Raw genomic sequence first — 26,484 nt, forward strand, 5'->3', positions numbered from 1 at the left:
TTTTTTCTTAAAAAGAAGTGTTTTATTTTCTTTTTAACAAAGCCCAATACAGATTTGAAGCAAAACTGGGGAACACTGGTAAATCTCAATCCAATCATCATGTCTGGGGACACCCACAAAAAGATGAGCTTCAAATAAAAAAAGACACCTAAAATAATCATACAACCCAGAATCGGGGCAAAGAAAATAATGGTGCATGTTGTCCAAGAACTATAAAAAAAAAAAAAAAAAAAGAAAACATTTTTGACAATAATAAACAAAACGTTCATGCCAGCAGCTTGTTGGGGAGGTAAATAAAAATCTTCTAGTAAAATAAATATCAGATATGACAGATCTAATATCCATGACATCCGTTAACGGCTTCGAAAGAGAACCAATAAAACTAGGATAAATGACAGTTAACTATCGTGCTAAAAATTTTAATCTTGGATGATCAAATACATCTAAAAACACATTTTACATTTTGAATTGTGTGTGCAGTAGCTTCTGTACGGCTCTGCCACGACGGGGCTGAGATTAATACGCAAGAAACTCGTAATTGTACTTTCTTATAGTTTCTTTGCTGAAAGGTTTCTTCTGTGGTCGTCTTTACACAGCATTTCTCTCAAAACAGATAACAAATGTTTATTCTTTAGACAGGAAGTGACACGTTTAAATCTTTTGGGGAAAAAAACATTTGTGCCAAAAACGGAGAGAATTAAGAGTCAAATTTGACCTGTCGATGAAAATGGCAGCAATAATCAAAACGTCATTAGGTTAAAGTTTTTATAACTAATTTGTTACACAAAGATACATTTAACAGTTAAATTGGAAGCCGTGCTGACCATGAGTACATTTTCTTTTTAGGGGGGGCGGGGAGTTAAAGTACCACATTTAAATAATTTAATGGCAGGTAGATCTAAGATTGTAACATACATATATTTGTCATTTTGAGTGATCTAATTTAGCAATCAGACTTAATGAGGGCGCCATTTTTTATAGTTGTGGTGGCCTGACACAATGAAAAGTTTGGGTTTTAAACGTGTACCGATCGCTCGTAAAAAGCCAAGAAATAAAAGATGTGGAGAGATAATGTATTTGAGCTGTGGCTTGAATATTTCTGTCAAGGATTCAACTGGCATACGTCGTCCTCTGAAATATGAAATTACAGACAGATCTGAAATGAGCTGATCCACCTATGTAAACACAGTGATTTTCTGATACAGAAAAATACTAAGTGGACAATGTACGTCGATCTTTAATAACAATATCCATCGGCTGAAAACACCAGTCTGCTCTGATATATTCTCATGTGGGAACATATATATTTTATAACAAAATAAATCTATACTGTTGTTTCCGCGGTGATGGATGAAAAGGGGTCGTACAATCCCATCATCTCGTTCTCTGAGTGCTCGAACCGTCTTTGTCCGTCTCGACAAAGAACTGCATTGTAGGCTCAACTCTGTGAGAAATAGTACTGAAGCAGCTCAAATACTCGAAAGGCTCTGCCTGAGAAGAACATTAGTTTGAAGCGAGAATAAAACAAAAAGACTAATAAAATACTCATCTTTTCCATCTTTATACCAGCTGTTAAAGTAATTTATAATAAAGTGTATGTTGCTATTATTATCTTTAAAAATCATAAGCAGTTGTCTTTACTGTATCTTGGCATTTTGACACAAAATATCCTCGTCGGATATTTACACAGGAAAAGATACTTTTCAAGCAATAAAACAAGCTTATATTGTGGGTTGCAACAGAATAAAAACACAATTCTGAAGAAATAATGGAGAAAGAATTGCATAGCAGATCAGAATATAACTAAACAGGAACTGATCCTTTTTGGTATGGTGCACTTTGATTCATGACTTTTGCACATTTTCACATATGTACATGAAATAGTGAGTCCATTCATAGTTTCACCTGCCCACAGTAAAGATCAAGTTTACTTCTGTGCGATAATGCTCGACACTGAGAAGGCAAGTTGCTCTTCTCGTAGAAGTCCATAGGAGTCTTTTCAAAATAAAAGAAAAAAAAAAAAAATTAAACTTTGTTTAAAAAGTGCCATTTTGCTACATTTTTCAGCCGACCCTCGGTCTGCTACTGAACAGTTAACACAAGCAAATGTGTTACACATCCCCTCCACGACGTCACACAGTTTCCTGATTCTATGAGTTTTGGTCACATGGACAATCACACACACACACGCACACACACACACACGCTCAGTCACAAAAACACTTGTGCAGGAACACACACACACACACGCACGCACGCACACACACACACACACACACACAAAGATGAAGTGAAAGGAAAAAATAAAAGTGGAAAAACAAAGTTGTGGCCGGCGGGTACAGTTCCATTAGAAGAGTTTATCTGCTGCGATTAGACATTCCCGGCTGGTAAAGCTTTAGAAAGAACAAGCACCATTAGAAAAAGGCCTCAGATGTCCTCTGCTGCTGCTGGGGGACAGTTCAGCAGTTTCCGCTTGATTCTGTGCTCCCACAAAAAGCAAAAAAGAGAGAAATCTACATTCAGACTCGCCTCGGGCTCGTGGTCAGGCAAAGTCACTGAAATGTTTCAGGCTTTATTGCGTCTTTTTCGTCCGTGTCAGGCAAACAGAGCCTCTTTTCCTAAAGAGTCCGAGGACGTGTATCTCCAACTCCCATGAGGCCTTTTTCTTGCGTCCGTGAGAATACATCTGGGTGGGTTCCTCACCGTCTCTGCTGGGCATAGACCGGGTACGCTAGCGTCACATTCAGAGAGTCATTGTGCTGGACCAAAGACGTGTGCTGGTAGTGAAGTACGAGTTCTTTTAGTGAGCTGTACAGGTTGTACGGTTCGGCGAAGCCATAACCTGAGGGGGTCTTGTTGATGACGCAGTGCTTCACCTCGCCGTCCACGCTGCAGAGAGGAAGAGGAGGACAACAGGTCACAGTCTGTAAAGACTAAAGCTGCTAAAGCTCACTAAAAGATCGTGATCAAACATTCTCAACTCTTTTTGGCAGCATTCAGTAACAAAACAAGTGAATTTTGTAATAAAAACACTGTAAACTTAGAGGACATCCTCTTTATTTATCGAACTTAGACTTTTATCTTCAGATCAAGGTGCTTACAGCTTTTTAAGGCTAAAATTCAAGCAATTTGCAAACACTTTTAAGGTATCTGAACCAACTATTTCCAGACTTTTGAAGCCTAAATTGTTACAAACAATGGGGAAAAATATAGTTTACAGAATTGCTGTTCAATCGTTGTTCATCTTAACTTTGATTGAATATTCTAATATCGCCAGGAGACAAAGGGACTTCGTAATGTCCGGCGCGAACAGGAGGAGAGATTACAGACACACTTGAAATATCGTGAACCGAGCTGATACGTACACAACGCTGCAGGCGTAGCATCCTGCTTTGCTGCTGTCTCGAACCAGGAATGTTCCGTCTCTCTTGCTCTGGAGCAGAGCCTCCGCCTCTAGTCGGTTGATGTTGCCCAGTTTCCAGGAGCGCTCGTCGTGATGAGGAAGGTCCTCGTCGTCGTCCACCATCGAGTATTGACTAAAGAAACAAAGTATGTAAATGTTAGCTGTGAGGTAAAAAAAAAAAGGTATATCTTGTTGGTTAATTTGGTGAAATTAAAATGGACACTCACTCTTCTGTGTTCTCGTTCTTGATTCCGAGCCACTCGTTGAGTTTCTTCTGTCTGACTCCCTTCTGGGTCAACCACCTAACAAGAGAGACGAGGATGTTAGAAACCAGGTCAGACCCATTTTTGATTTTCTCTCCAGAGGGAAAGCTTTAAGTTTGAACGCTGTACTCACATGAGATACTGGTCTCTGGTCTTGCGGAGCTGGATGAGGTCTGGCTTTATGCTGTTCATCCTCTTGTCGATCTCTCTGTAGTCGGCCGCTTGTTTCTTCAGATCTTCCTCCAGTCGCCGCTTGCTGTCGACAATTTCACTAATCCTGGACTTCAACTTCTCGTAGTTCCCCATGATCCTGAAAGAAACGAGGAAGGCCTCTTATTATCTGCCCAAGCTGCACCTAATGATTGTGTTTATGTTCTTTAAAAAAAATAATTGCATTCCTTTATGCATTGCATCAATTTATCTTCTACTGTTGCTTCTTTTCCAAGCATCTTGGTAAATCGCGGCGTATTCTTACCTCTGGATCTCCTTGTCGTTGCCTTCTCTCCTGAACTTCTCGATATATTCCTTGCTGTACCGCTCTTGTGTTTGACATTGCTCCTCGAATATCTTAATAGTTTCGTTAAAAGCCTCGATGGCCGTCCTTTTCATTTGGATTTCCTGGAAGAGGAAGCACAGAAGTTTTAGTTCAAGTCCTACGAAACATTGCAGGAGAATTCTTGATGTTCAATCGACTTTGGACTCACTTGTGACGTTCTGGTGTATTCTTCGTACAGGCGGTCGTACTCTTTGTTCTTCTCCTGGTACTGCTGGTGGAACTCGCAGAGCTTCCTCCCCACAGCTTCGATGTTGTCTTCTTTCACCACCTGATCCTGAGAAAAGATTCAAGACAAACAAGTTAGTTGAACTGCTTGAACAAAAGTAAAATGTAAATGCGCAACGTTTCGACTGAGCTGCCGTCTCACCTGCTGGTGTTTGGAGACTGGATACAGCAGCTTGACGTCGAGCTTGGGGTTGTACTGCGCCAGTGACTCGTTGCGATAGTGGTTGATGAGCTCGACGACGGAGCTGAAGGTCAGAGGGTCCGAGAAGCCGTACTTCCCGTCCCGGTGGAATATCTTAATGAGCTTGTTGTTTCCTCCTTTCCTGTAGATGAAGAAGAAGCAATGAAACCGGTTAAACTATCTGCCAAAAATAAGTATATACTTGCTGATAAGAGGAACCTGAAAGGAGGAAGCTCACCTCAGAGTCAGAGTGTAGTCTCCATGCATCTTTGTGGAGGCGTCTCGCACCAAAAACGTACCATCCGCAGTGTCCCTCAGTTTCTCATTGACCTCCTCCCTCGAGATGTCCCCCCAGTACCATTCAGCGTCTTGTAGAGCCATGTTGTTGTTCATACCGTTGTTAGTCACAGATGTGGGCTTGGGTGGCTTTGGAGGTAGAGCTGTGAGAGAAGAAGAGGAAGGGATGTAAATAAATCCACTGCGATGTGACTGTGCCGAATCAAACAGCTGATTTTCTTCTTGAAGAAAATACAACTGGATACATTTGACATCCTCGCCACTGTTTGAATTTATGTAATCATAATCAGACACTGGGAATCACACACACGCTCTGTGACTCGCTCATCTTTTTTTTTTTTCCATTGATTAAACAGCGCTGCCGCTCTCCATCAGAGAGGCGGTGACGGCGAGGCAGTGGGAGGGGGAAATGAAGCATGAGTCAGGGGGAATGAATTTCATTCAAGAAAAGGAGATATCTATTAATATTCCTCGCTTTAAATACAGCAGAAAAAAATGTCGCCTGTAATGAATGCTTACACCATCGGGGTTGTGGATCCTTTCAACAGGAGAGCAGGAACAGAAAAGGTTACATATGAAGCACACAGGTTGTGAAACCTAATGCAAACACACGGTTGGTCATTGATTCCTATTCAAGATTTTGCAGCGAGAGATCACCTTTAACCAAGATAATTAAAAACCAATAAATCTCATTTTCCTCTGTGCACTGAGAGGCAGATTAGTGTTGCGTCTGTGGTGATTTTCATGGACTCATCGCTGCATTTTAGCTGCTGCTGTGGAGCCAAAATGATGTTGAATCTTAAATCTGCAGTGGCTGCTCATGAGCTGACACTAGCTGTAGCCGAGCGAAGGTAGCAGAGCTATTTTTAACCCACAAATCTGCACTGCCTTTGTTCACTCCCTTTGCATTAACACCCTTTCTGCTACAATGGACCTTGCAGGCTCATTCAGACCTCCAGCACCACCACCACCGCTGTTCACTGCCCCCAGACAACTACAGTTGTGACATGGCAGAAAATGCAGAGGCTTCCCATTTGTGCAAAAACGCAGACTGCCAGTTGAACCACAGCACATGGTTTCCTGCTACACGGCTGCCTTCCAATCTGATCACATTTCCTCTCCAGATTACCAGAAATTTCTAATTCTTATTACCGCTCATGTGGACAATCCAGTCTTAACAGCTTAGCAGCAGTTCCAGTCTCATTTCTACACAAACACGGCTCACAGTATTTGATTATACTCTCCAAACAGGCACAATAAGCCGATTTTTCTGTTTATTACAACCACCTGAACATCCTTTTGAAAAAAAGCCATTAAGGGGCAGCCTGCTCAGTAACGTGTTACATCACTTACCACAGCCAATCACACGGGGGGTCTGTCACCAACCGCTCCTGCATCTTTCATTTCCTGAGAGCGATGAGGTCATTCTGAAAGCCCATTACCTTTTTTTCCAATTCTTCACAGCGCTTCAGCTAAACTGAAATAACTCGTAACTCTACATCTGAGCATGCATCCATCTTAAAATTAAATGTGCAGCATCTCTCTGCTAGAAAAAGGAGCTGCAGCCTGTTTCCATGCACTTCCTCTGTCATCCTCTCTCTCTCTCCCTCTGTGTGTCGAGCTCGGCTGCTTGTTCTCCTGCAGGTTGCTCGGCCCCTCCCCTCTCTGCGTGTGTCGTGCGGAGCTTTAGTCCGGCCCACTTCTGGCACTCAGACAAAGCCAGCTCTGCTGCAGCAGCACGTACGCAGCTAAATTATAATGCCTAGCTCCGGTCAGCGGCACCCAGAGCTCCAAAATACGCCTGTAATCCCACAGCGTGACACTCGGCATGACAGGGATAGCTCCCTTGATTTCCTGAGTGAAACTGAAATAGACCTGCTTCTCGGTAAAGGTAGAAGTACTCGAGCGGAACACAGTGGATGTTCTTGTAGGTTCAACTGAGGAACTCAGAAGAAGTCAAAAACTGAGAGTCTGTGACCTAAATAAATGAAAAAAAATTGTAGGGACAGTTTATAAAAAATCCTATATGTAGGGTTTAAAATACTTGATTTAATAGAAACTACCTGTTGGGAATGTTAAAGCCCTCTTTGAATGTTAGGTCCAAACTGAAATCTTCACTTAAAGTAGGAATAATTCATAACTATACAGCAAAAGCAGCAGCAGCAGGCAAAACAGCGTTTACTCACAGCGACGACTGGAGGCTTTAAGAAAACAAAAAAACGATTCTTCTTCTTCTCATGTTCTTGCTCGTGTCTTATTCTACCCAAGTGACCCTTTCTGTTTCAGCCTGCAGGCAGCTGAAACAGAAACACACTGTCCCACTTTTTAAAACAGCTAAAAAAAAATAAGTTTCAGACCATCAAACTTACGTTGCAAGTTGTGCATGTTTTGGCGAGTCAACAATCTCTTCGTTATAGCTTCTCTTTTATTCCCAAAAGGTAAGATAAATCCAGTCAGTGAGTTAAGTTCAAGTCCTCCAGTAAAGCTCCATTTCATAGTTTTAGGCTGGCGAATTTTTTAATTCTCAAAAGAAAAAAAAGGAATAAAAGCCTCAGCTTTATGTGCTTCTCAATGAAATCCAGGTAATCCGCTCGACATGAGGCAGGTGCAACATGCGACTGTCTAACTGACTCAGTTCCTGCTGTGAGGGAGGTAAAGTCTCCCCCTCTCTCTCGCTCCCCCCTTCTCTGTCGCTCTCCCTCCCTCTCTGAGGCCTGCTCGTGTGGAGGCAGCAGGTAGTTAATGATTAGCTGCTCCGGTGTCGGTGCTGCCTGTTCTGAGAGCAGCCACTCGTGCCAGCAGCGTGTGTGTGCGTGTCTCTCTCCGACTCTTCGGTCACTCCCTCTCTCCTCCCTCTTCTCTGTGTTTGTAAAGGAGGAGGCAGGAGGTGCTCGGTCTTATGATTAACTTGCAAAGTTTCAAATATTTGCTGAGCTGGGCAGTTTGAGGCAGGGAGGACATGTGGAGATCCAGGCGGAGAGAGAGGGAGAGAGAGAGAGAGAGAGAGAGAGAGAGGACAGAGGGAGGAGGAGGAGGGGGAAGAGCGGCCCTAGAAACTGGAAGCAGCCCTCCGTTAACAAGAACTGCTCTGTGGAGCAGGCCGACTTTCCAGCCAACCAAATCTAAGTGGGCCTTTTGTCGCTTACTTAAAATAGGCACGCAGTAACTGGGAGGAGGCGCGCACACACACGGGTCATTCAAAGAAACACATGTACAGTCTTGTGCATGTATGTAGTCTAGATTTCATCACTATTCTTGAGACAGGTGACTCCGCACCTGAACTTTCCCTTGCTTTTTACCGTCTTTACGTCTAAATAAAAGCACTAAAAAGCACTTCACGGCCCGCCTCTCGCTCGCCTGCCTGGCCGCCCTTCGCTCCGTCCCTCCACCCCGCTGCCAAAGTGCTCCCGCAGGTGCAAATTACTGACAGCTGAGAGTGGCCCATGCACAGGAACATTATAAATAGCCCTAACAGGTAATAAAATGTTTAAACAGCCACAGTCAGTCCTGGGCCTCTGGACCAGCCAACGACTTTTAACTAGCACTGTAAAAACATAACTGTGCCACGCAACGCACTGCAGTCACACAGCAGCAGCGGCGCACTGTGCAGACCACCACTGTACCGGCTTTGTGCAGCTCTGCGTTTGATATAGAACCAACTCATAACATCAGCCGTGAAAAAGGAAATGTGTCCGGAGAAGAAAACCAGAAAGCTTTCATAAAGTTTCTCTCTTCATAAAAATGGAAATTCACCAGCAATTATGTTTAATCACGCTCAGTTCACACCGTACAGAGACAAAAATCAACACTGTCACACTTATCATAACACTGAACTCCTCTGCTGGACTTGGCCTGCAACTAACTAGAGCTGCAATGATTAACTGATTAGTTGTTGGCTATTAAATTAGCCAACTATTCTGGTAATCGAATCATCCGTTCGAGCAATTTTCTGAGAAAGGAAAGTCAAACTTATCTGATTCCAGCTTTCTAGATGTGACTTTTAACTAGATGTCTTTGGGTTGTGGACAAAACAAGACATTTGAGGATGTCATCTTCTGCTTTATGAAACACTTGTCATCCTTATTTATAACACTTAGTTGTACTCTATATCCAACAAATTCCTTCAGTTTTTAAACTGGGGCTGGAAGATATGGTCTTAAATTAATATTGTAATATTTTTTGGCTATCTAACATAACAAGTAGGCCATTTATTTGATTAGCAGGAACTGCTTTACTCCTACAGTCATAAGTTAGATTGATATTCACCAGTAATCATGTTCATTTAGTTTAAAAAAACAAAAACAACTTCTCTGCTAAATCAAAAATCAACAAAACACAGCTTTAAACACTACGTTGTACTGCCAACAAGCTCTGAAGGACACCTTGTACAGATTGTACCATTGAACAAACTGAATAAACAGAGTGAGTGTGGCATTTATCTCTAAGAAGGTACCTGGCGTCCTTTCAAAACTGTGCCCGCTTCACTGTTATGTAACAAAGATCATCAGGAAATGTGTGATAGTTCAAACACTTGACCAATACATGATTAAACAGTCATAACTTGATTCAGCCATGACAGTATTTACCTCCACAGTGTGTGTGCACCCTGTGGCCCTCTACAACTGCTGCAGTTACAAGTCTCAACACCTTTCTTCAGGCTATAAATAGTTCAGGTCTGAGGGTGTTCAGTTCACGTTCTGCAGAACATACATCCACGCTCCACGTTCAGTAAGAACCGCAACACAAACAGCAGCAATGCACGGCGAAACAGTCTTGCATGTGAAGTCAAAAAGTCAAAAATGAAGTGGTTAACTACCTGGAGCTGCTGGACTTTCACTCCATTCGCTGGTCACCAGAACCTCAATGATCTTGATGTGAGCATCCAAGCTGGGTTCACAACTGTGGAGGAGGAGAAATAAAGAAGTTAAATAAAGTATAACAGCCCAGGTGACAGTCTGTACTGGTTTCAATCTGATGGCAATTCAGGCTTAGCTACTTTAATTGCACAGCTGCTAAGTAGAAAAGCTCCAACCTATATCCGTGTACAGCACCTCTGTGTGTGTGTGTGTCTGCAAGTGTGCATGTCTGAGAGTGTGTGTGCCTCCATGTTGCATGACTGAGCCTGCACACTTGTCTGTCTGCTGCCCGGGTGTCTATCTTTGACAGGGTATGCCGCAGTGAGACATGATCCGGCTGCTCTGACTGACACCCACCTGGTGGCCTGTTGTCTGAAGAACACAGGGCTGAAGATCTCGCCCAGGGCTCTGGCGCTGAGCAGGTTCTTGGAGCCGTTTTGGCACACTCTAGCGAAATGCCTGAGCAGACATTGGAGAGTCAACCAGTATTGTGGGGGCAGGCTCGGGGTGCTAGCGATGCGACGCAGCAGCGGGGCGCATTCCTCAGGATTCGCCACCTCTGTTGAAACAGAACGAAGGGAGAGGTCAGCGAGGTGGAACACTGATCCGTCCTCGGTCGAAGAGGAGCATGAAATGAAAGATGTTTCTTTAAACGATGAGAGTGAGAGAGGTGGAAAAAAAGCGTCATGTGCAGTTAGTTCTGGAAACCGCAGAGAGATGTGTGGTTGACAATGAGCGTAAGGTACACTAGAAGGTGATTGGCTGTTCAGAGATGCTAGAGATAAACTTTCAGGCTTGTTTTAGTTCCTATTAACCACAGATATCCTGTTCTGGCCCTGTGACAGCAAGAGAATGCAGCACTATAGAACAGCGTGTGGTGTGAGAAATATGCCTTTGCTTGCAGCAAAGAAAGGAGCATGGACAGTTAAGAGAAAGTGACTGCACACAGTAATTATATACTTCATGGGTAGAGTAAGAAAAAGCACATAAAGTCTCAAAAACAGAGGCCTCAAAATATAAAAGTGTTCTTTAAGGGGCCAAAGGGCACTGACGACGTCTTGTGGTTTAGTGCTCAAAGTACTGAATGTTCAAAAGCGTGTCAGGGGTATATTACGTCAGCACCGTGCTTTAGACTAACTGTGCAGCATGCAAATGATCTCTGAAAGTGTGGCGGTTGTCACTGTGTGCTCTAACCTTTGGAAGTGTGGACCATCTGAGTGTATACTGCAGTGGGGATGACGGGCTGGGGGAGATCCTGCAGGTACCTGCGCATACCGTCACACAGGATGGGAAGCTCCAACTGATCCAGGTCTGCAGAGGGAGGATCTGAAGTGCAAAACACAGACACACACTTAAATACTGAAACTCCTTCCTGTACAGAGGCATCTTTAATTACAGGATCATACTGTATAACTTCTGACACCAACAGCAATAATATCAACATCTTGTTCAAGATTTTTTTTTTCAGTATCATGTATAATAACTTCTCAATATCATCTTAAGACTTTCAAAACACTTTCTGATATTCTTTTCTTTTTTTTTTTAACTCAAAGGATGCTTGAAAACCATCATGTTGCTAATCTTGAACAAAACCATTACACTTAACTCTGGTATGGAGTTCAAATATGACCTTATTGTGTCCCACAATCCCGCTAATACTCTATGTTGTGATGCAATTATCAATAAACTGGCGCCAAATATTGTTTGATCCTTCCTTTAAACTTTAACTCCAGATTTGCTCTGATTTTTCTCCTCTCCAGTTAGACAGATATCGTGATATATTATTAGATGACTGTCTTGCAGTTTATCAATTATTGCAATAATTACCTGCTTCTCATGGCTGACACTGAATTAATAATAAAATAACCAATAAACATTTGCACAATTGTTTCATGCAACAAATCACCCTCCTTCTGCTCTTCTTAAACCACTATACGTGCAAACATGAAAGTCTCATTCAGGCCCCTCACACTTTAACCTCTGTTTGTCATTACCACTGACGTCAGTCACTTTTTTGGTCTCTATGAGGCTTCCTCTTCTCTGTTTGTCTCCGTACCCAGACTATTGGAAACATTCAGGGTGATAGAAAAAGTAAAGGGTGCTAAAAAAGAAGGTACTTACCACAATCAAAATACTGTCTGACTTCAAGTCCACCACCAGCAGTAAATGTTCGGTATAAAGTGGGGTTATCCAGACCTGCAGATTAGAAGACACAATCATTAGTTTTATTGACTGACAAAACTAATTCACATTTGTTCTTAGATTGGCTGATACAGGTCTGTCCCTAATGTGTGAAGAGATGAAAAAGAAAAGATACAGTTTTGTACTTGTCTGTGTTGATCAGACACCTTCATGAAGTTTATTAAGTTACCCAGAACCATTGAAAAAAATCTCAGTAACAAGTTTGAATATCTTATGGAGATAATCAAGGATAAAATACACTGAACAGCTGAAATGCTCTGACATAAACAACACCTGGTAAGAGGAAATATCTTGTCAAAATAAAGGCATAAAGTGCCTCAATTTAAGATATTTTAAATCTTTCTCAGATGTCACTTTATGCAGTGCTTGTTTTCCTGTGTAACAGCTCACATGAACTCAGTCAAATGTGGTTAACAGGCAGTTGGTGTTAACAGGAAACTAGAAAACTCAAGTGCAGTTGCATGTCAAGGTGAGCGACTTGAAGTTCCCCCGGTCAAGCTCACCTTTCTTCTCAATAGCTTCCAGCAGTCTGGCCAGCATAGGTGGAGAAGTCTCTGGAAGGGCAAACTGCTCCGTCAGGTCCAGCAGACAGAAGCCTGGAGGAGAAAACAACACATCATCATTATTATGATCAAAATAATTGCTGATTGCTTTTCTTTAGATCATTTGAGCTCTTGTAGTTTCCAATGCAAGCTGGATGATTTCCACAGCACATTTCAAAGCATTTCTCTGCTGGAAGAATAATGACAAGAGAAACAACTCTGCTCTAAATTCGATTTCAGCACAACTGCAAGAGGAAATACTGTTCCTGTCTTCATGCCTCAAGACAATTTTTCTCACACATGAAAACATAAGAATCTTCCAACGTGAGGAAGTACAGAGGTGCTTTGTCTGAACGGCAACATAATCATGACTAAGAGAATCTATTGTCTTATCCTTCTGGCTGTATAGACAACACAACAGCTCTGGGGGGACCTCACTTGGCCTATTTCTTTCTGATGTAAGTGGTGACAATGAGTGGGTCTAGTTCTGTGTCATATCAGCAGATTCAACAGAAAAAGTAACTTCAGGGTTTGAAGATGATTCAAGCACTTTTCAAGGACCCAAACACAATAATCCCCAGACCTTAAGTCTTTGTCATCACATCTAAATTGTTATGACGACTGCAAAAAATAAAGTTTAAAGAATTCCTTCATACCCACAGGAATCAATGTGTGTTGTCACCTCATAATCACTTTGATTGTATGTTCTGATCATAATTATTTAATGTACCGCTGTGACGATTAATCGATTAGTTGTCAACTATTACGTTGATCGTCGACTATTTTGATAATCGATCTATGACAGTTAACTGAATATGTTTGGGTTGTGGACAAAACAAGACATTTAAGCAAGTAAAATTGAGCTTTGGGAAACACTGATTGACGTTTTTTACCATTTTCTGACTTTATATTCTGACTTTCTGATTTTATAAACCAAACAACTAAATGTCAAGGAGTTGTCGTTGTAGCCCTGATTTAATGCTTGCTAATTTTGAGGTCAGGAGACAAACAAATATGACAATGGGATTGTCAGTCAGTGTTGTCCCAAGGTTTGTGGAAGACTGCGGTGCACTTATTTGGCGGTAGTTTTTGGGGGTTTTCCTAAAAAGATGTATACGTTTTTAGTCTGCTTGGAGCTACCTACATCCATTACATTCTGAAAAGGCCATTTGGTTAGTTTTGATGGTCTCTACAATGATTTTATATTCATTCAGTTGAGGTGGTGCACCCACGCAAAACTTGAAAATATAAAACTAAGCATTTTCCAAACTTTCACAGCTTCGTACCAACCCTATAAATATGTCCATTAAAGAAATTCAATAGTCTTCTTGTCATCAGAACCTGTGATGTGACATTAAATTGCTGCGATTCATCTGAACCAGCAAAGGTCGATCAGGCGCGTGACAAAAAAAACTTCTCAGAACTTCAAAGGAAGCAGACCAAAGCACTGCCTTCAGAAGTAAAAGGTGAGTATTTACAGCAGATTGATTCAAGAACAGGAGGCGCGGACCAGTAAAGTTGGGGTTTGGTGGATTGAGGAACTAAGCAAATACCCTGTGATATGAGGTAAGCCAGGTCTGAGTTTTTTTCCTCGTTTTTCCTTTAGATCTTTGCATCCAGGTGTGGACATGAAAGGACGAAGGGCTTGGCAGGGAATTTATTTGGGTTTGCAAAGGCATATTTTGAAAAGCCGCTTTTCTGAAAGGCTCGACTGTTCAACTCCAAGTCTGCAGTTTCAAAATGCAGAGAAACTATGAATGGGAGCCTTTCTAGTAACAGTATATTTCTTTCTTTCTAGCTTCAAAATTATTACAAAATTTTTGAATCAGGCATTAAAGCGGGCACGCTCTGGTCCCATTCATGCATGCACGCTAGTCATTACCAAGGAACTGCCCTCTTCCACCAAAAGAGCGTTCAATCAGGCAAATAATGAACCACTTCATCCAAATCCACATCCTCTTTGGCCAGCGGAGCACACAGGCTGGCATGTTGCGTGTGAAGGAGCTGGCTTACCCGAGTCCTTCTAACCACAGAGCACACAAAACTCCATGTAGGACAACTGGTCATCTGGAAGACATTATTGGAACTGCAGAGTGGGAGGGGGGTTTTCTCAGAAGCAGTGAAACTCTAAGATGGAACACCAGAGTTTCCCTAAATAGAGATCGAGACACGCAGCGCTGCCATCGCACACCTTGGACGTGTAACCTCTCTCTCAGACAAGATATCTAACACGGCTGTCATTCTACAGCCAACCTTTTTTCTGAGAAACTCGGCTCACAACCTGGGAGTTAAATTTAAGACACCCACCCACCCAAAGTTTTCTATGAAAATTATCCGACTGCAACAACACAGGGTGGGCTAGTTTCATTAACAATCTGTAGGGTGTTTAAAAGGTAGAATTGTATCTGTTAGGACAAAAGACCCAAATATTCAACAATGGATTAAAGCATTTCCAGTGGCTTGGTGATAAGAGCTAAAACAGGAGGACTCTTCAGAATGATCCAAAGGTTTGTGTTTATTTACTCGCTCTGCGAGCCAGCCTATGAGTGACACCAGACAGGCCGCAGATAGAGTTGCTTCTTGGTACTGTCAACGATGTGATAGTTTCAGCACCGATGGAATTGTATCAAGTGGCAGACGAAATATGGCAGAAATGTTTGGAGCCATCAGTGATGATTTCTGAGATGTCTTGGCATGAGAACAAACCAGCAACATGCCCTGCTGGCCGCCGCTTATAACCATGGAGACACATATAAATACACACATAATCCAGTCCTTACTAGTGTTGTCACAATGCGGGAATGTCTGACGTCAATACAAAACATTGAAAAATATCGAAATTTGTATTGAAACCATTTCAAATATTCAGAATTAAGTTGTACGCTATTGGGGCCGATATTCTGATTATCAGTATCTGTATTTTTTGTGTCCAATTGCCAGAAAAATAAAAGATTTAAAAATTCAAAACTTTGGTTCCTACCGAGCGTTCTCTCTCTCTCTGTAATCTCACTCAATGTCCCGCCGACAACACTATCTGATTGGTTACACATCACAAGTAATAGCTAGCCAACACTGCGTAATCTGAATCCGCAAAGTAACTTAAATTATGTTGGTGAAGTAAAAGTATTAAGGGGCAGAAAATGGAAATACACTTTTCACGCTAGGCGCACCAGCACATCATTTAGTATCACACCTAGTAACATATTTTTAATGTCATCATATAAACGACTGTTGACAGGAATAAAGGTGCGGCATTTAAATTGCAGCACGACAACAAGAAGTTTCAGTAACAAACCTGCTAATAATTGTGGCAAAGACTAGACAGCTTCTACTAATGTCGAGCAAACAGGCATAGCTGATTTTACCACATCTTTCATACATGTTTGTAAATGGCACGTGCGATCAATGTATTTTCTGCACGCCTCATTAGGGTACCAACGTGCAGTTTGGACTTTGGTTCACTCTGGGGAGCCGTAAACATTCAGAAACTCATGCATTAGTAGCAAAATCATAATACCAGTCAGTCTAATCAGTGCAAGAAACACACCAAATAATCCCCTTTGTATTACTGCAGTGCTACTACAGTATCAACACAATGCATTGCTGCTGTTTGCTCTGTTTAGAACAGCTGAGGGGGCTGCACAAGCACGAGTCTCTGTTCATACTTTCTATAGAAACTGGTTTCTGTGGCAACTTGGGGAAGGAGAGTACGGAGACAGGGGCCCCTTGGACGTGTCTGTGCAAGCCTGCATGTTTGGCAGACCTTCTCATGATATCCCAGCCAGTCAGAACTCAGTTAGTCGACCGCAGGTTGAGGAAGTCGTCGCAGCTGCCACTTGTGCTGCTGCGGTGTGGGGGGGGACAATCTCCCCTGGCTTAAACGGTATGTCTGAACCCGACAAACTGCAGACTGTGGGCAGGACAGGGCTGGGGCAACACGGACACACTAAAGATAGCACACTCCTTGGATAAATTTAGAGGGGCCTACTCAAGTAACCAGCGTTTTCAGGTTGTACGATTTCTTCTTGTCTGAAAAGGGTCTAGCTGAGGCACGGCAGTAAAAATTAATAACCCACGGAAAGTGCATCACACCACACCACACGTGACAGCACATTATAGAGCAATAAGTGCAGTATAACACAAAATACATTATAGCTTATAATACCTAAGGTATAAAAGGTGGATTGTATGAAGGGTGCTGCTGAAGCCTTCCTCAGGGCTGTAACAAAATGAAAAATACAATCCCTCAACATTTCCAAGTGAAGCTCTAACATTCTGTAAAATGCTTGTACTTTAAGTCAATGAAGCATACAGATTTGAGCTGAAGTCAGTAAAAAAAAAAAAAGGGTAGGCAATGTCTCCTCCTGCAGGGTGGAAGACGCAGTGCACGAGCTGAGCAACAGCCAATGAGGAGCCTGTTGCTACAGGCTGACAATTAACCCTAAAAAAGGGCAGACTGTCAATGAATCACAGAATATACACAAAAGAAAAGACTTTCCTGCCGTGCAAGAAAGTCTGATTCAGAATCACATCAGGCCACATACACTCAGTAATTACTACTTGAAGACATTTTTTGCATTTTTCTTACATTTGCAAAGCACCACTCCTGTTTAAATTAAATGTAGAGCACAAGTGCCTGAAATGTTGCTCATGCTGTCAGTACTGACTGCAGAACTTAAGGATGAGTCAACCATTTTAAGCCTGCATCTTTTTCCTACCTTTTGCAACAAAGCAGAATGGCCTTAATGGAAATGACACCTAGAGTTGCAACAATTAACAGATTAAAACGAAACAAAACATTTGAAGACACCACCTCAGGCTTTGAGAAACACTAATCGACATTTTACAGACAATCATTTGTGCTTGTCTGCATTAAAGTGGCGGTTTTTAAAAAAATCGTCATGTCAAACTTTATTTACAAGCAGAGTGTGAGGAAAGGTTTTAGGGGGACCGATATTTATCATGTGCCCTGTCAAAATTTGAGTAGTGTATCAGCACAAATAAACATCGAGGGCTGCAACTGATATTTATTTTCATTGTTGATGAATCTGTTCATTAACTGATTAGTTGTTCGGTCTTTAAAATGTCAGAAAATGGTGAAAAATGTGCATTAGTTAGTGTTTGCCTAAGCCCAAGATGACGTCCGCATAGGTCTTGTTTTGTCCACAACCCAAAGATATTCTCTTGATTGTCGGTTTAAAGGGTGTGCTGTGACTGCTCTTTAGCTTTCCATGGCGTATCCTATTGAGAGGCTCTTTAGTGAAGTAATTGCCTCTATATTTAATGAAACTGACCACCATTTTAACCCAAACTAGTAAAATAAGTTTACGGTTGAATGTAACTGAGGAGCCTGTGATGCGTCTTGCTCAATGTGTTATGTAACGCCACACCTCAACAGCACGTGGTCTGCACACGGTGCCTCGCTACACTAGCTGGTCCACCTCGTCTCCCTCCCTGTCAAATGCATCACATATCTGACATACCTCCTCTGTTCCCCTTGACTTAGAGTTTCTCTCTAATCTCACCTCTGTCTTATAACGTTCAAGTCTATCAGTCTGTCTCTCTCTGTCTTATTCTCTCTCTCGTTCTTAATCCTGCTAGCAGACATGCTCCGACTCTAGTAAAGAAGATTTGCCCATTCAGACTTCTCAGTCTCTGCACACAATCAAGTAATGAAACAGTTATACACGCTTTCATGCACACAGTTCCCTACGAGTCTCACTGGACTCATACACTAATGCAGTCTGGAGAGAAAATCTAATTACAGAGTTGATTTTATTGAGCTCTGAAATTATATTACCTCTCTTTTTCCTTTTTCATATTACTGAAGAGCAACATATTTTTAATTATAGCGGTTGAGGACCTGTCACTTTTTTCATTTGTTTGCTATTTTACACAAGCAGGCTTAAGAAATATTCACTCAAAATGGCTTAGTGTGGGTTGGGTGGGTTTTAACCCAGGTCACAATGTGGTCTCAATCTATATTTGGATTAAGTTTTGCTTTTCTTTGATTGGTTTTTACAGATAAGTGGTTGGATGACGAATTAAAGGTAGAGCTGAAACAACAAATCGAATAGTCAGAAAATGGAAAATAAGTGGTAAATATTCTTTGCATTCAGCTCCTAGAATGTAAAGATTTGCTAATTGTCTTTGTTTTATGTGTCTGTAACTAAATATCTTTGGGTTTTTTCAACGCTTTTTCTAACTGTTTTTCAATTATTTCAACTAACAAATTAAAGGTGAAACCTTGAGTTTTTGGGACATTTTGATGGGCATTTTAATCAAGATCCATGCATTATTCCCTGAGAAATTAATGAAAATGTTGAAAAACAGCCTATTTCGCCGTGCTAAAGAAAGTGAGAAAATTCCTGGATCCGTCCCTTTCTCACCATGAGGTCTATTCTGGGCCAAACCCATCCTCCATCCAAGTTTCATGGAAATTCGTTCAGTAGTGAAATTCTGCTAAACGAAAACCTAATGTAATAATCGTTGGTTGCAGATTTATAGGCACTTTGCACTTGGCTGAACAACATAACCTTAACATCTCAAATCAAGGTAAAAAAAAACATGGATTTTAAAAGAAGGATGAATCTGTGTTGTCGTATTAGCTGGGACGCTGCTTACATTAAGAGACAAATAAGCAAACCCATCATTATCAAGTGAAACATGCCTTGGCATAACGAAAAGTTGACATTTAGTAGCTCCTCTGTGACACACTCTGATGTTGGAAACTATGACAAGCCAAAAATATATCTAAATCCAGCTTGAGTCTGACGTTTGCAGGCAGAGGATTTGCAGTTGACACTCTCCTCAACCCCGATTAATGTCGACAACATTACAGACTGATATTAAGCAGCTCAAAATAAACAAAACTGACACTACAACACGTAGGAATACATGCATTCGAAAGTGAAAGAAAAACCCAAATTTAAAGCCTCACGCCAGCAGCATGTACGCTGATAACAATGACAGTGTAAAACAGCAATCGCCGGGGTCCTATTCAGCGTGCTACCATTTATTGTCCAGTTGCATTGTGCACCAAGTTACTGCAATCAGCACTTAGCACAATACTGATTCATCACAAAGCTACAAATCAGTCTACCATGCAGTCTGTGCGCAGCCCTCCACCAAAGAAGCGCCAACACATTCCTGGCCTCAGCTGCCTTTAGCCCCACAGAGGAACACATCAGGGCAAACTATCACAGTATAAAAAACTTCTGCTGGCTTCATTCTGCAACCGACTCAGAGGATTTACTGATCTGTCACTGTCCTTTCTGGGGAAAAAGGGGAAATATATACCAATCTGAAACCAAAACTGAAGTTGCTGCATGCCCAATATAAGAGAGAAGTGAATTCTTGGCAGAGAAAAAATGACAGTACTGACAGTGTTCAATACAGCAGATGTCAGCCTGAGTACTAAAGAGGCCCCGAGAAGGAGAGCTACATTATCTCAATCTGCAGCTATGCACAGTACTCTCCCTGCAAGTGTCTCCTCTCTACGGCCTGCTCTCCTTCTTTCAGTAGCCCCTTTACAAAACGTCTAATTTTATAAAAACCCAAAAGTCTACTGTGCAAATAAAGTGTATGATGTTGTATAGTGAATATGTTTTGTCTTGTGACTGTGGTTTTTAAACTGTTGTGTTGACTTTTGTCATGGAGATGTTATCTCTGTCTCCTGCCCAGGGACTACAGATATAAAATCACTCATAGGTAACTCATCAGAAGTTATGATGTTCATGTAACATAAACCAGCAAAGGTTGATTAGGGTGCACGACTTACAAACTACTTAAAAGTATATCCGAATTAAAGCACTTTCCGAAAACATAACGGTTAACAGTAAGCGTTCTCTAAACTTTCAAGACTATGTACAAAACCTTGGATAAGCCTCAGACGTGCAGGACGAGATGCCCGATGGCACCAAATATTTCCTTAAACAAGACTGAGCAGGTAGGCTGAACTGTGAGAGCACGTAGAGTAACAACCGGTTATTCACACCTTTATCTCAGACATTTGGAGGAACGTTCACTCAGACTGGCTGTTGGGAGATAAAGAACATATACACACAAAAACAGAGAACATTTAACCATGTAGAGCCATCACCTCAGTAATGTTAATATCTGACATGGTCACTAAACTTCAGTACAATTACAAATGGCTTTATATTCCAAGTACAATTAGTCAAGTACTGTACTGTAATCTGTAACTAGTAACTAAAATGGAAGTGTTAAGTAGCAGAAAATGGAAATACTCAAGTAAAGTACAAGTTCAGTACAGTCCTCGACAAAATGTACATAGCAACGGTCCTTCGGTGGTGCTAATTAGCAAATGTAGCTTGCAAACATACTTAGCTATCTACTCAAGTACATTTTTTGAAAGACAAAAAACGACTTTTTACTCCACTACAAAGTTACTCGTTACTCTGAGGATTTTGTGCTGCATCAAAGCTAAAGTAGCAAATATTTGAAGTAATTCATATTGTCGGAAATCAGATAAAAAACTGATTACAATATCAGAAAAATGTTGAGGGGGGTAAACGATCGAGACATAGTATACAGTATGTAAAAATATCAGTGTAATTTACTTGTATGTTTGATACTAAAATACATTTAATATCAGATACTTACTACATACTTTGAAATGTATCTTTTTCACTTTTGAGTTTCTTTCTTTGTTACTTAGATGAAACAAAGGCATTAAAAAGTTTGCTTTGCATCAGTTTGACACGTCTGAAAAGTTCCTCAATCAGTTCTGCACTTCTGCATGAAATTAAATGAGAAACTGGAGCTGAAGACGGGCTTCATTCTGTGGGTTTCAATCTCCGAGTTCCTTTTCCTTGGCGGGCCAAGACACATGTATATTCTCTCAACTGAGAGGCCCAGAGAAGGAGCAACACTTTAATGTTTAAAAAAAAAAGAAAAAGAAAAGAAAAACGGCCGAGCACTGGAATGAGGCGGAACAGTTTCCCAGCCTAGCCCTCTTCTCTTTCTCTCTTACCCTCTCCACATCTGCTGCACTCATGTAAACCCCTGTGGCTCAGAGAGGAGAGGCCCCCTTTCCAAAGCCTCCATTCTCCACCTCTTTTCCCCCTACCAGAGCTGACTGTAGGAACTATCAAAACATTAAAAAAAAAAAGGGGGGTGGGGGATGAGGGAGAGGAGGAAGAGAAAAAAAAAAAGCTGAGGAGTAGGAGGAAGGGAGTGAGATCCCTTGGTGGTGGTGGGCAATAAATCACAAACACTCTGGGAGCAACAAGAGCCCAGCCTCCATCACAGAGGCGCTCTTCAAAGCCAAGTCCCTCCCAAAGGCCCCCACCCTGCACCCCAGCACCAAACCCCCAGCTCCGCTCCGGTCCTGATCCTTTTGCACACCGACCCTTTAGCAATCTCCCTTACCCACAACCTCCGGGCCCCATCCCTCCTCCCACTCCTCTATGAGTCTCCCACAGCACCAGGACACAGAGACTTTTCTTCTCCCGGTGCTACATTCACACTCGCTCCAGGCTCAGCACTGCCACTCAACCACAACACAGCCATTCAACACATGCCCCCTTCATACAGCTCCTCGCTCACCCTCTGCAAACCACAGCAAAGAATTTCACAATCGCACCACAAAAGGGCAGAAAGTAGAAACCTGGCAACTGCAGCTGCTCTTTAGGTGAGCAGGAAGCTTTAAGTGTACATTCACGCCAGCCGCAGTGTCTTTAAAAAAAGAGTTTTAACTGCAGCTCATAGTTGTGGCCTGAGCAGTAACACTTTTTCAGATTTCAAAGGGGGATTTTTATACACAACCGTCTAGAATTTCCCAGAACTTCGACGAAATAGAGCCAAAAAACATGCTAAAATGTTTTAACTACGACTACAGTAAGGCTTTTTGTGCCTTGTTTGCCATCTTACAGAAAGTAAACTAAAATAACTTTTCTTTGTAATTAATGACAATAAAAGTTTTGGGGTTTTTGGGCTGTTGGTTAGACATTTGAGGCTACTTTGGGATCTGGGACACTGACACTGCAAATTAATCGATAGTTTAAATAAACTAAGTTGCAGTTACAGTCCTACTGTAAATTGTTTAATATACAGAAAAGCAACTATTTTTCTTTACCAGGATCCACTAGATGCATTTGAACAGTTCTGTGTTGCTAAGTCATAACCTTATCGTAAACAAAAGCTCCTCAGGCCCACTGAAGAAGGAGCAAGGCGGCTTACTCATCAGTATAAAATGATCTAGTCATCTTTCTCAACACTGATAAGGGCATTATATTCCCCTAAGATGTGGCTTTGTGGAGAAACACACATGATATCCACTGGTAACATATGGCTGGCACAAGATGCTGCGGTGTAAGATAGCCTGGATCCAAGCCAGCTCCATTGTCCTCTGGGACTGAGCTTCACATTGAGTGCAGCTGTACTGCACAGGGCAGAGCCACTTGTTGCCAAAGACAGCAACTGCTCTGCAAAATCAGCATCTTTCTCACACTTTGCTAAGCTGATTGGAAATCCACAAGTTTTATTTTCACTTGATAACTAACAAGTCATTGGCAGGGAGTCAGTGGACGACAGGAGAAGGATGGAGGAAGCGAGAAACTCCCCCTACACGCTGTTATCACATGATTAAAAATTCCTTCTATTTCTTACGTCATGCGATTAAAAACTAAATTATCTACATGACAACTGAGCAAACTTGCTACATAAATTTCCCCATGTCAGAAACTGAGACTGAGACTAATCAGTTGTCTTTACCCGACCAACAAACTGGATCAGAATGAAATCCAAAAGGTTACAAATCAGTATGACTTCATTCAGCTATGAGCTGCTCACGGTACCAGATAAATGTTAACATGATTTCTACAGTATGGCCGAGTTCACATCCTGTAGTTTTCACTGGCGCCAGAGCTGAACAATGAAGAATTTGTCACAATATGGAAACATGTGAAACTATAGCTTTTTCTGTACAAAAGACAACATACCAGCTTGATAAATAAATAATAACTAGTCTGTGAACTTTCTCTGAACCTGTGCAACGATAACTCCAAGAATCAATTAGTAGATTGACAGAAAATGTATCTGCAACAACTTTGTCGTTGAAGTAATTTCTAAAGCAAAAACGGCAAAAAATGCATCGGTGTCAGCCTCTCAAACGTTGGTATTTTCTGCTTTTCTCGCACGCCTATGAACATGAACTGAATATCTTTGGGTTTTTTGACCATTGTTCAGACATTTGAGATTGTCATTATGGGAACGTGATGGAAATGTTTCACTTTTTGCTGACCAAACAGTTATCAACAAAGTATATGTCAGACTGATAGAAAATGAAAACAATCTTGGTTACATCACTACTTGTTACGCAATTATGTCGTCAAACTCACCTTGCTCCGAGTCAGAGTCCGTCTCCGCCTTGTAGGCACCTGGAGCTACAGGTAAAGGTCTGAGGGGCCTCGGCTTGGGTGTGGGCGGAGAGATCCATTTCTTCCCGATGAACTCGACATACGTCCCAGGGAAGTCCCCTTTTTCCTGAGTGGTTTCGTTGAAGCCTGGCAGCCAGCCGATCTCGTCCGGCCTCTGTTCCAGCCCATCAGTGTACCCAAGAGCCACCAGAGCTCCTTTGCTTACCAACAGTATATCCCCCACATGCAGATCAATGTCCTCCTCCCTCTCTTTCTTGTAGTCATAAAGCGCTCTATACTGATATCCTTCGGCACTCATATTGATCACTTGCCTGTTCTTTCGAAGTTGAGCTGCAACCAACAAAGTTACTTTTCAGGCTTCTCTGATTATGTGTTCAGTCCAGCTACACATCTGCTAAGTTCAAATGATTGTAGATTTTACAATTCCAGTAAAACAGTTCTAGCCTGTCTTCATTCTTTCACAGTTCCTGTCTCTTCTGAAAGACTTCCAGTTCTCTTGGTGTGTTGTCTCACAGTATGCACCCATCAATAAATGGCCTGCAGCTGTGATCTTGAGAATGCGGTCCAGACCTGTAAGATGAGAAGAGAGGCCATTTGCAACACATTGCATAAGACAATTACAGTATGGTTTATATCACATACAATCGTCTATACTGAGGACTAAATGTGCAGGGTTAGAAAACCCTTCTATTTTCATTCAGGGGCATTATACCTGGCCAACTCTGGGGTTGTTATACACATATATTTTGCAATGACCACTCAAATGTGGTTACTAAACACTTGTGACAAAGATATGTAATGGAGGCTGGATATTTTCAAGTTTAACAATGCACTTTTTTGCACTGAAACAATGGGAAACAATAAACTTCACTGGGAATTAAATCATTATACATTACTCCAAGCATTATTTTGCAAGTGTTTTGCATTAAATTCTCTTTTGAAAAGGTTTTCATATCAGGGCAAATCGAGCAACATATAAGTTGATATCGATATATCTGTGACAGGCCAATATCAGCCAATAATATCGGCCAACCGATATATCGGTCGGGCTCTACTGATAATAAGAATTGGGTGGGACTGTGAAATCGAGACATTTTCTGAGATGGTTATCGTACACTGAAAATCTTATGCCGTTGCAACCCCACATAATACTAAAGTTATTCATAGCAAACAAACATAAAGGGGCATCTCTCAACATTTTTAGGATTTAAAACACACAGACTACCCAAATGAGTTATGGATATCTGGATTTGGGTTCATATATGCATGTGCAAAATCATGCAGAAATATTCACAAAATAAAATGCAGATGTTAAAAGAGTAAACAATCATGTGAACACTTAAATATCCCAATATCTCTAACTAATTTTGAGTCGTGTATTTTGCATTACATTATCTCATCATACCACCTTTGTTACTCTACTATGCCACATACAAATTTGCTGTATCACGTTTGCTTTGAATAAGACACATTTGCAATGTTTTGGGTTTTTTTTTATCAACTTTTACATCAAGTCCGTTATTCATTTTTTCCACTTTTATAATTTAATAGTTTATGGTCCCATTGCACTTCCATTACTCCTCTTATTCTTGTCAACTGGGTTCAAAATGAGTAAAGTATTTACCGATTAGCAGCTTTTTAATACACATTTCACAGCTCCTCTGAGCTGTTCAGCCCTAACATATGGCTGCTAACACTAGCATCGTCCGTGACAGCTTTACATTCACAACGCTGTCTCCCTTATACAACTTTAAAAAAGCCGCCTTCTTGGTATCTTAACATTTGGAAATAAGTGTTGGCAGCTAACATGTGGATTTGGAAAAGCGTTTGCAGGCTTGCAAAGCTACTCCGGTGAAGTTTTAAGAGTCCAGCCCTGTACAGTTACAGTGAGAGAAAAAATGTCGGGGGAGCTGGAGGTTTAACAGTTAGCTAAGTTAGCTAGTTAGCTAGCGTCGGCTTGCTAACATGACCGACTCGCTATCGTCGCTATGTTGGAAGTAGTTTGTAGTGAGTTTACCGGGTGTAAATCATAATTAGCCTTTTGTAAAGACAGAAGCACACAACCAAGAGTAAAGTAGAAAAACGTTAACAGCCCAGTTAAAGCAGAAAAGGCGAGAAAGAAAAGAAATGCAAGTTAACACAACCGTAAAAAGTAAGTAAAGTTCAACGGAACTCACATTCAGGACAATGTAGGTGTCTAACTTGGCTTCTTACGCGATAACTTTTTAACGAAGTGACTTAATCGTTAACATTTTTGCTAGCTAAGTTAGCGAGCTCGGACAGCAGCAGCAGCAGCAGCAGTCACATACCGAGTCTGCATGGATCCACAGGCGAATCCAACGAGTCCTCTTCCTCCCACACTGAACGCTTCCACTTCGTTAAACTTCAGAGTTGCGGGGTATTGTTAACGCAATGCAACCCCAGACATGTCCCGTACCAGCACGGTTAAAACAAAAAAAACATCCTCCACTTGCGTTTAAATCCGGTTTAACGAAGAGTACAAACTGTTACGAGCCCGTCCACATAACGGCACGTCTCCCCCGTCCTGAACAAGCGC

The 26,484-nt window shown here is 41.6% G+C and overlaps 1 protein-coding gene across 1 annotated transcript; it reads right to left on the reverse strand.

Annotated features, from left to right (window-relative positions):
- pik3r1 (phosphoinositide-3-kinase, regulatory subunit 1 (alpha)) lies at positions 1–26,484 on the reverse strand. Its single transcript, XM_084382452.1, has 15 exons — positions 26,237–26,484; positions 23,889–24,497; positions 12,487–12,579; positions 11,903–11,977; positions 10,976–11,107; positions 10,139–10,340; positions 9,742–9,824; positions 4,867–5,068; positions 4,590–4,770; positions 4,371–4,496; positions 4,142–4,284; positions 3,800–3,976; positions 3,631–3,705; positions 3,366–3,536; positions 1–2,889 (listed from the first exon to the last, which is right to left on the reverse strand). Exons 2-15 carry the CDS (start codon positions 24,223–24,225, stop codon positions 2,700–2,702), a joined length of 2,187 nt encoding a protein of 728 aa, XP_084238578.1. The 5' UTR covers positions 24,226–24,497; positions 26,237–26,484; the 3' UTR covers positions 1–2,699.

The sequence above is a fragment of the Pagrus pagrus genome, assembly GCF_965226575.1.
Source record: "Pagrus pagrus genome assembly, chromosome: 19".
Lineage (NCBI taxonomy): Eukaryota > Metazoa > Chordata > Actinopteri > Spariformes > Sparidae > Pagrus > Pagrus pagrus.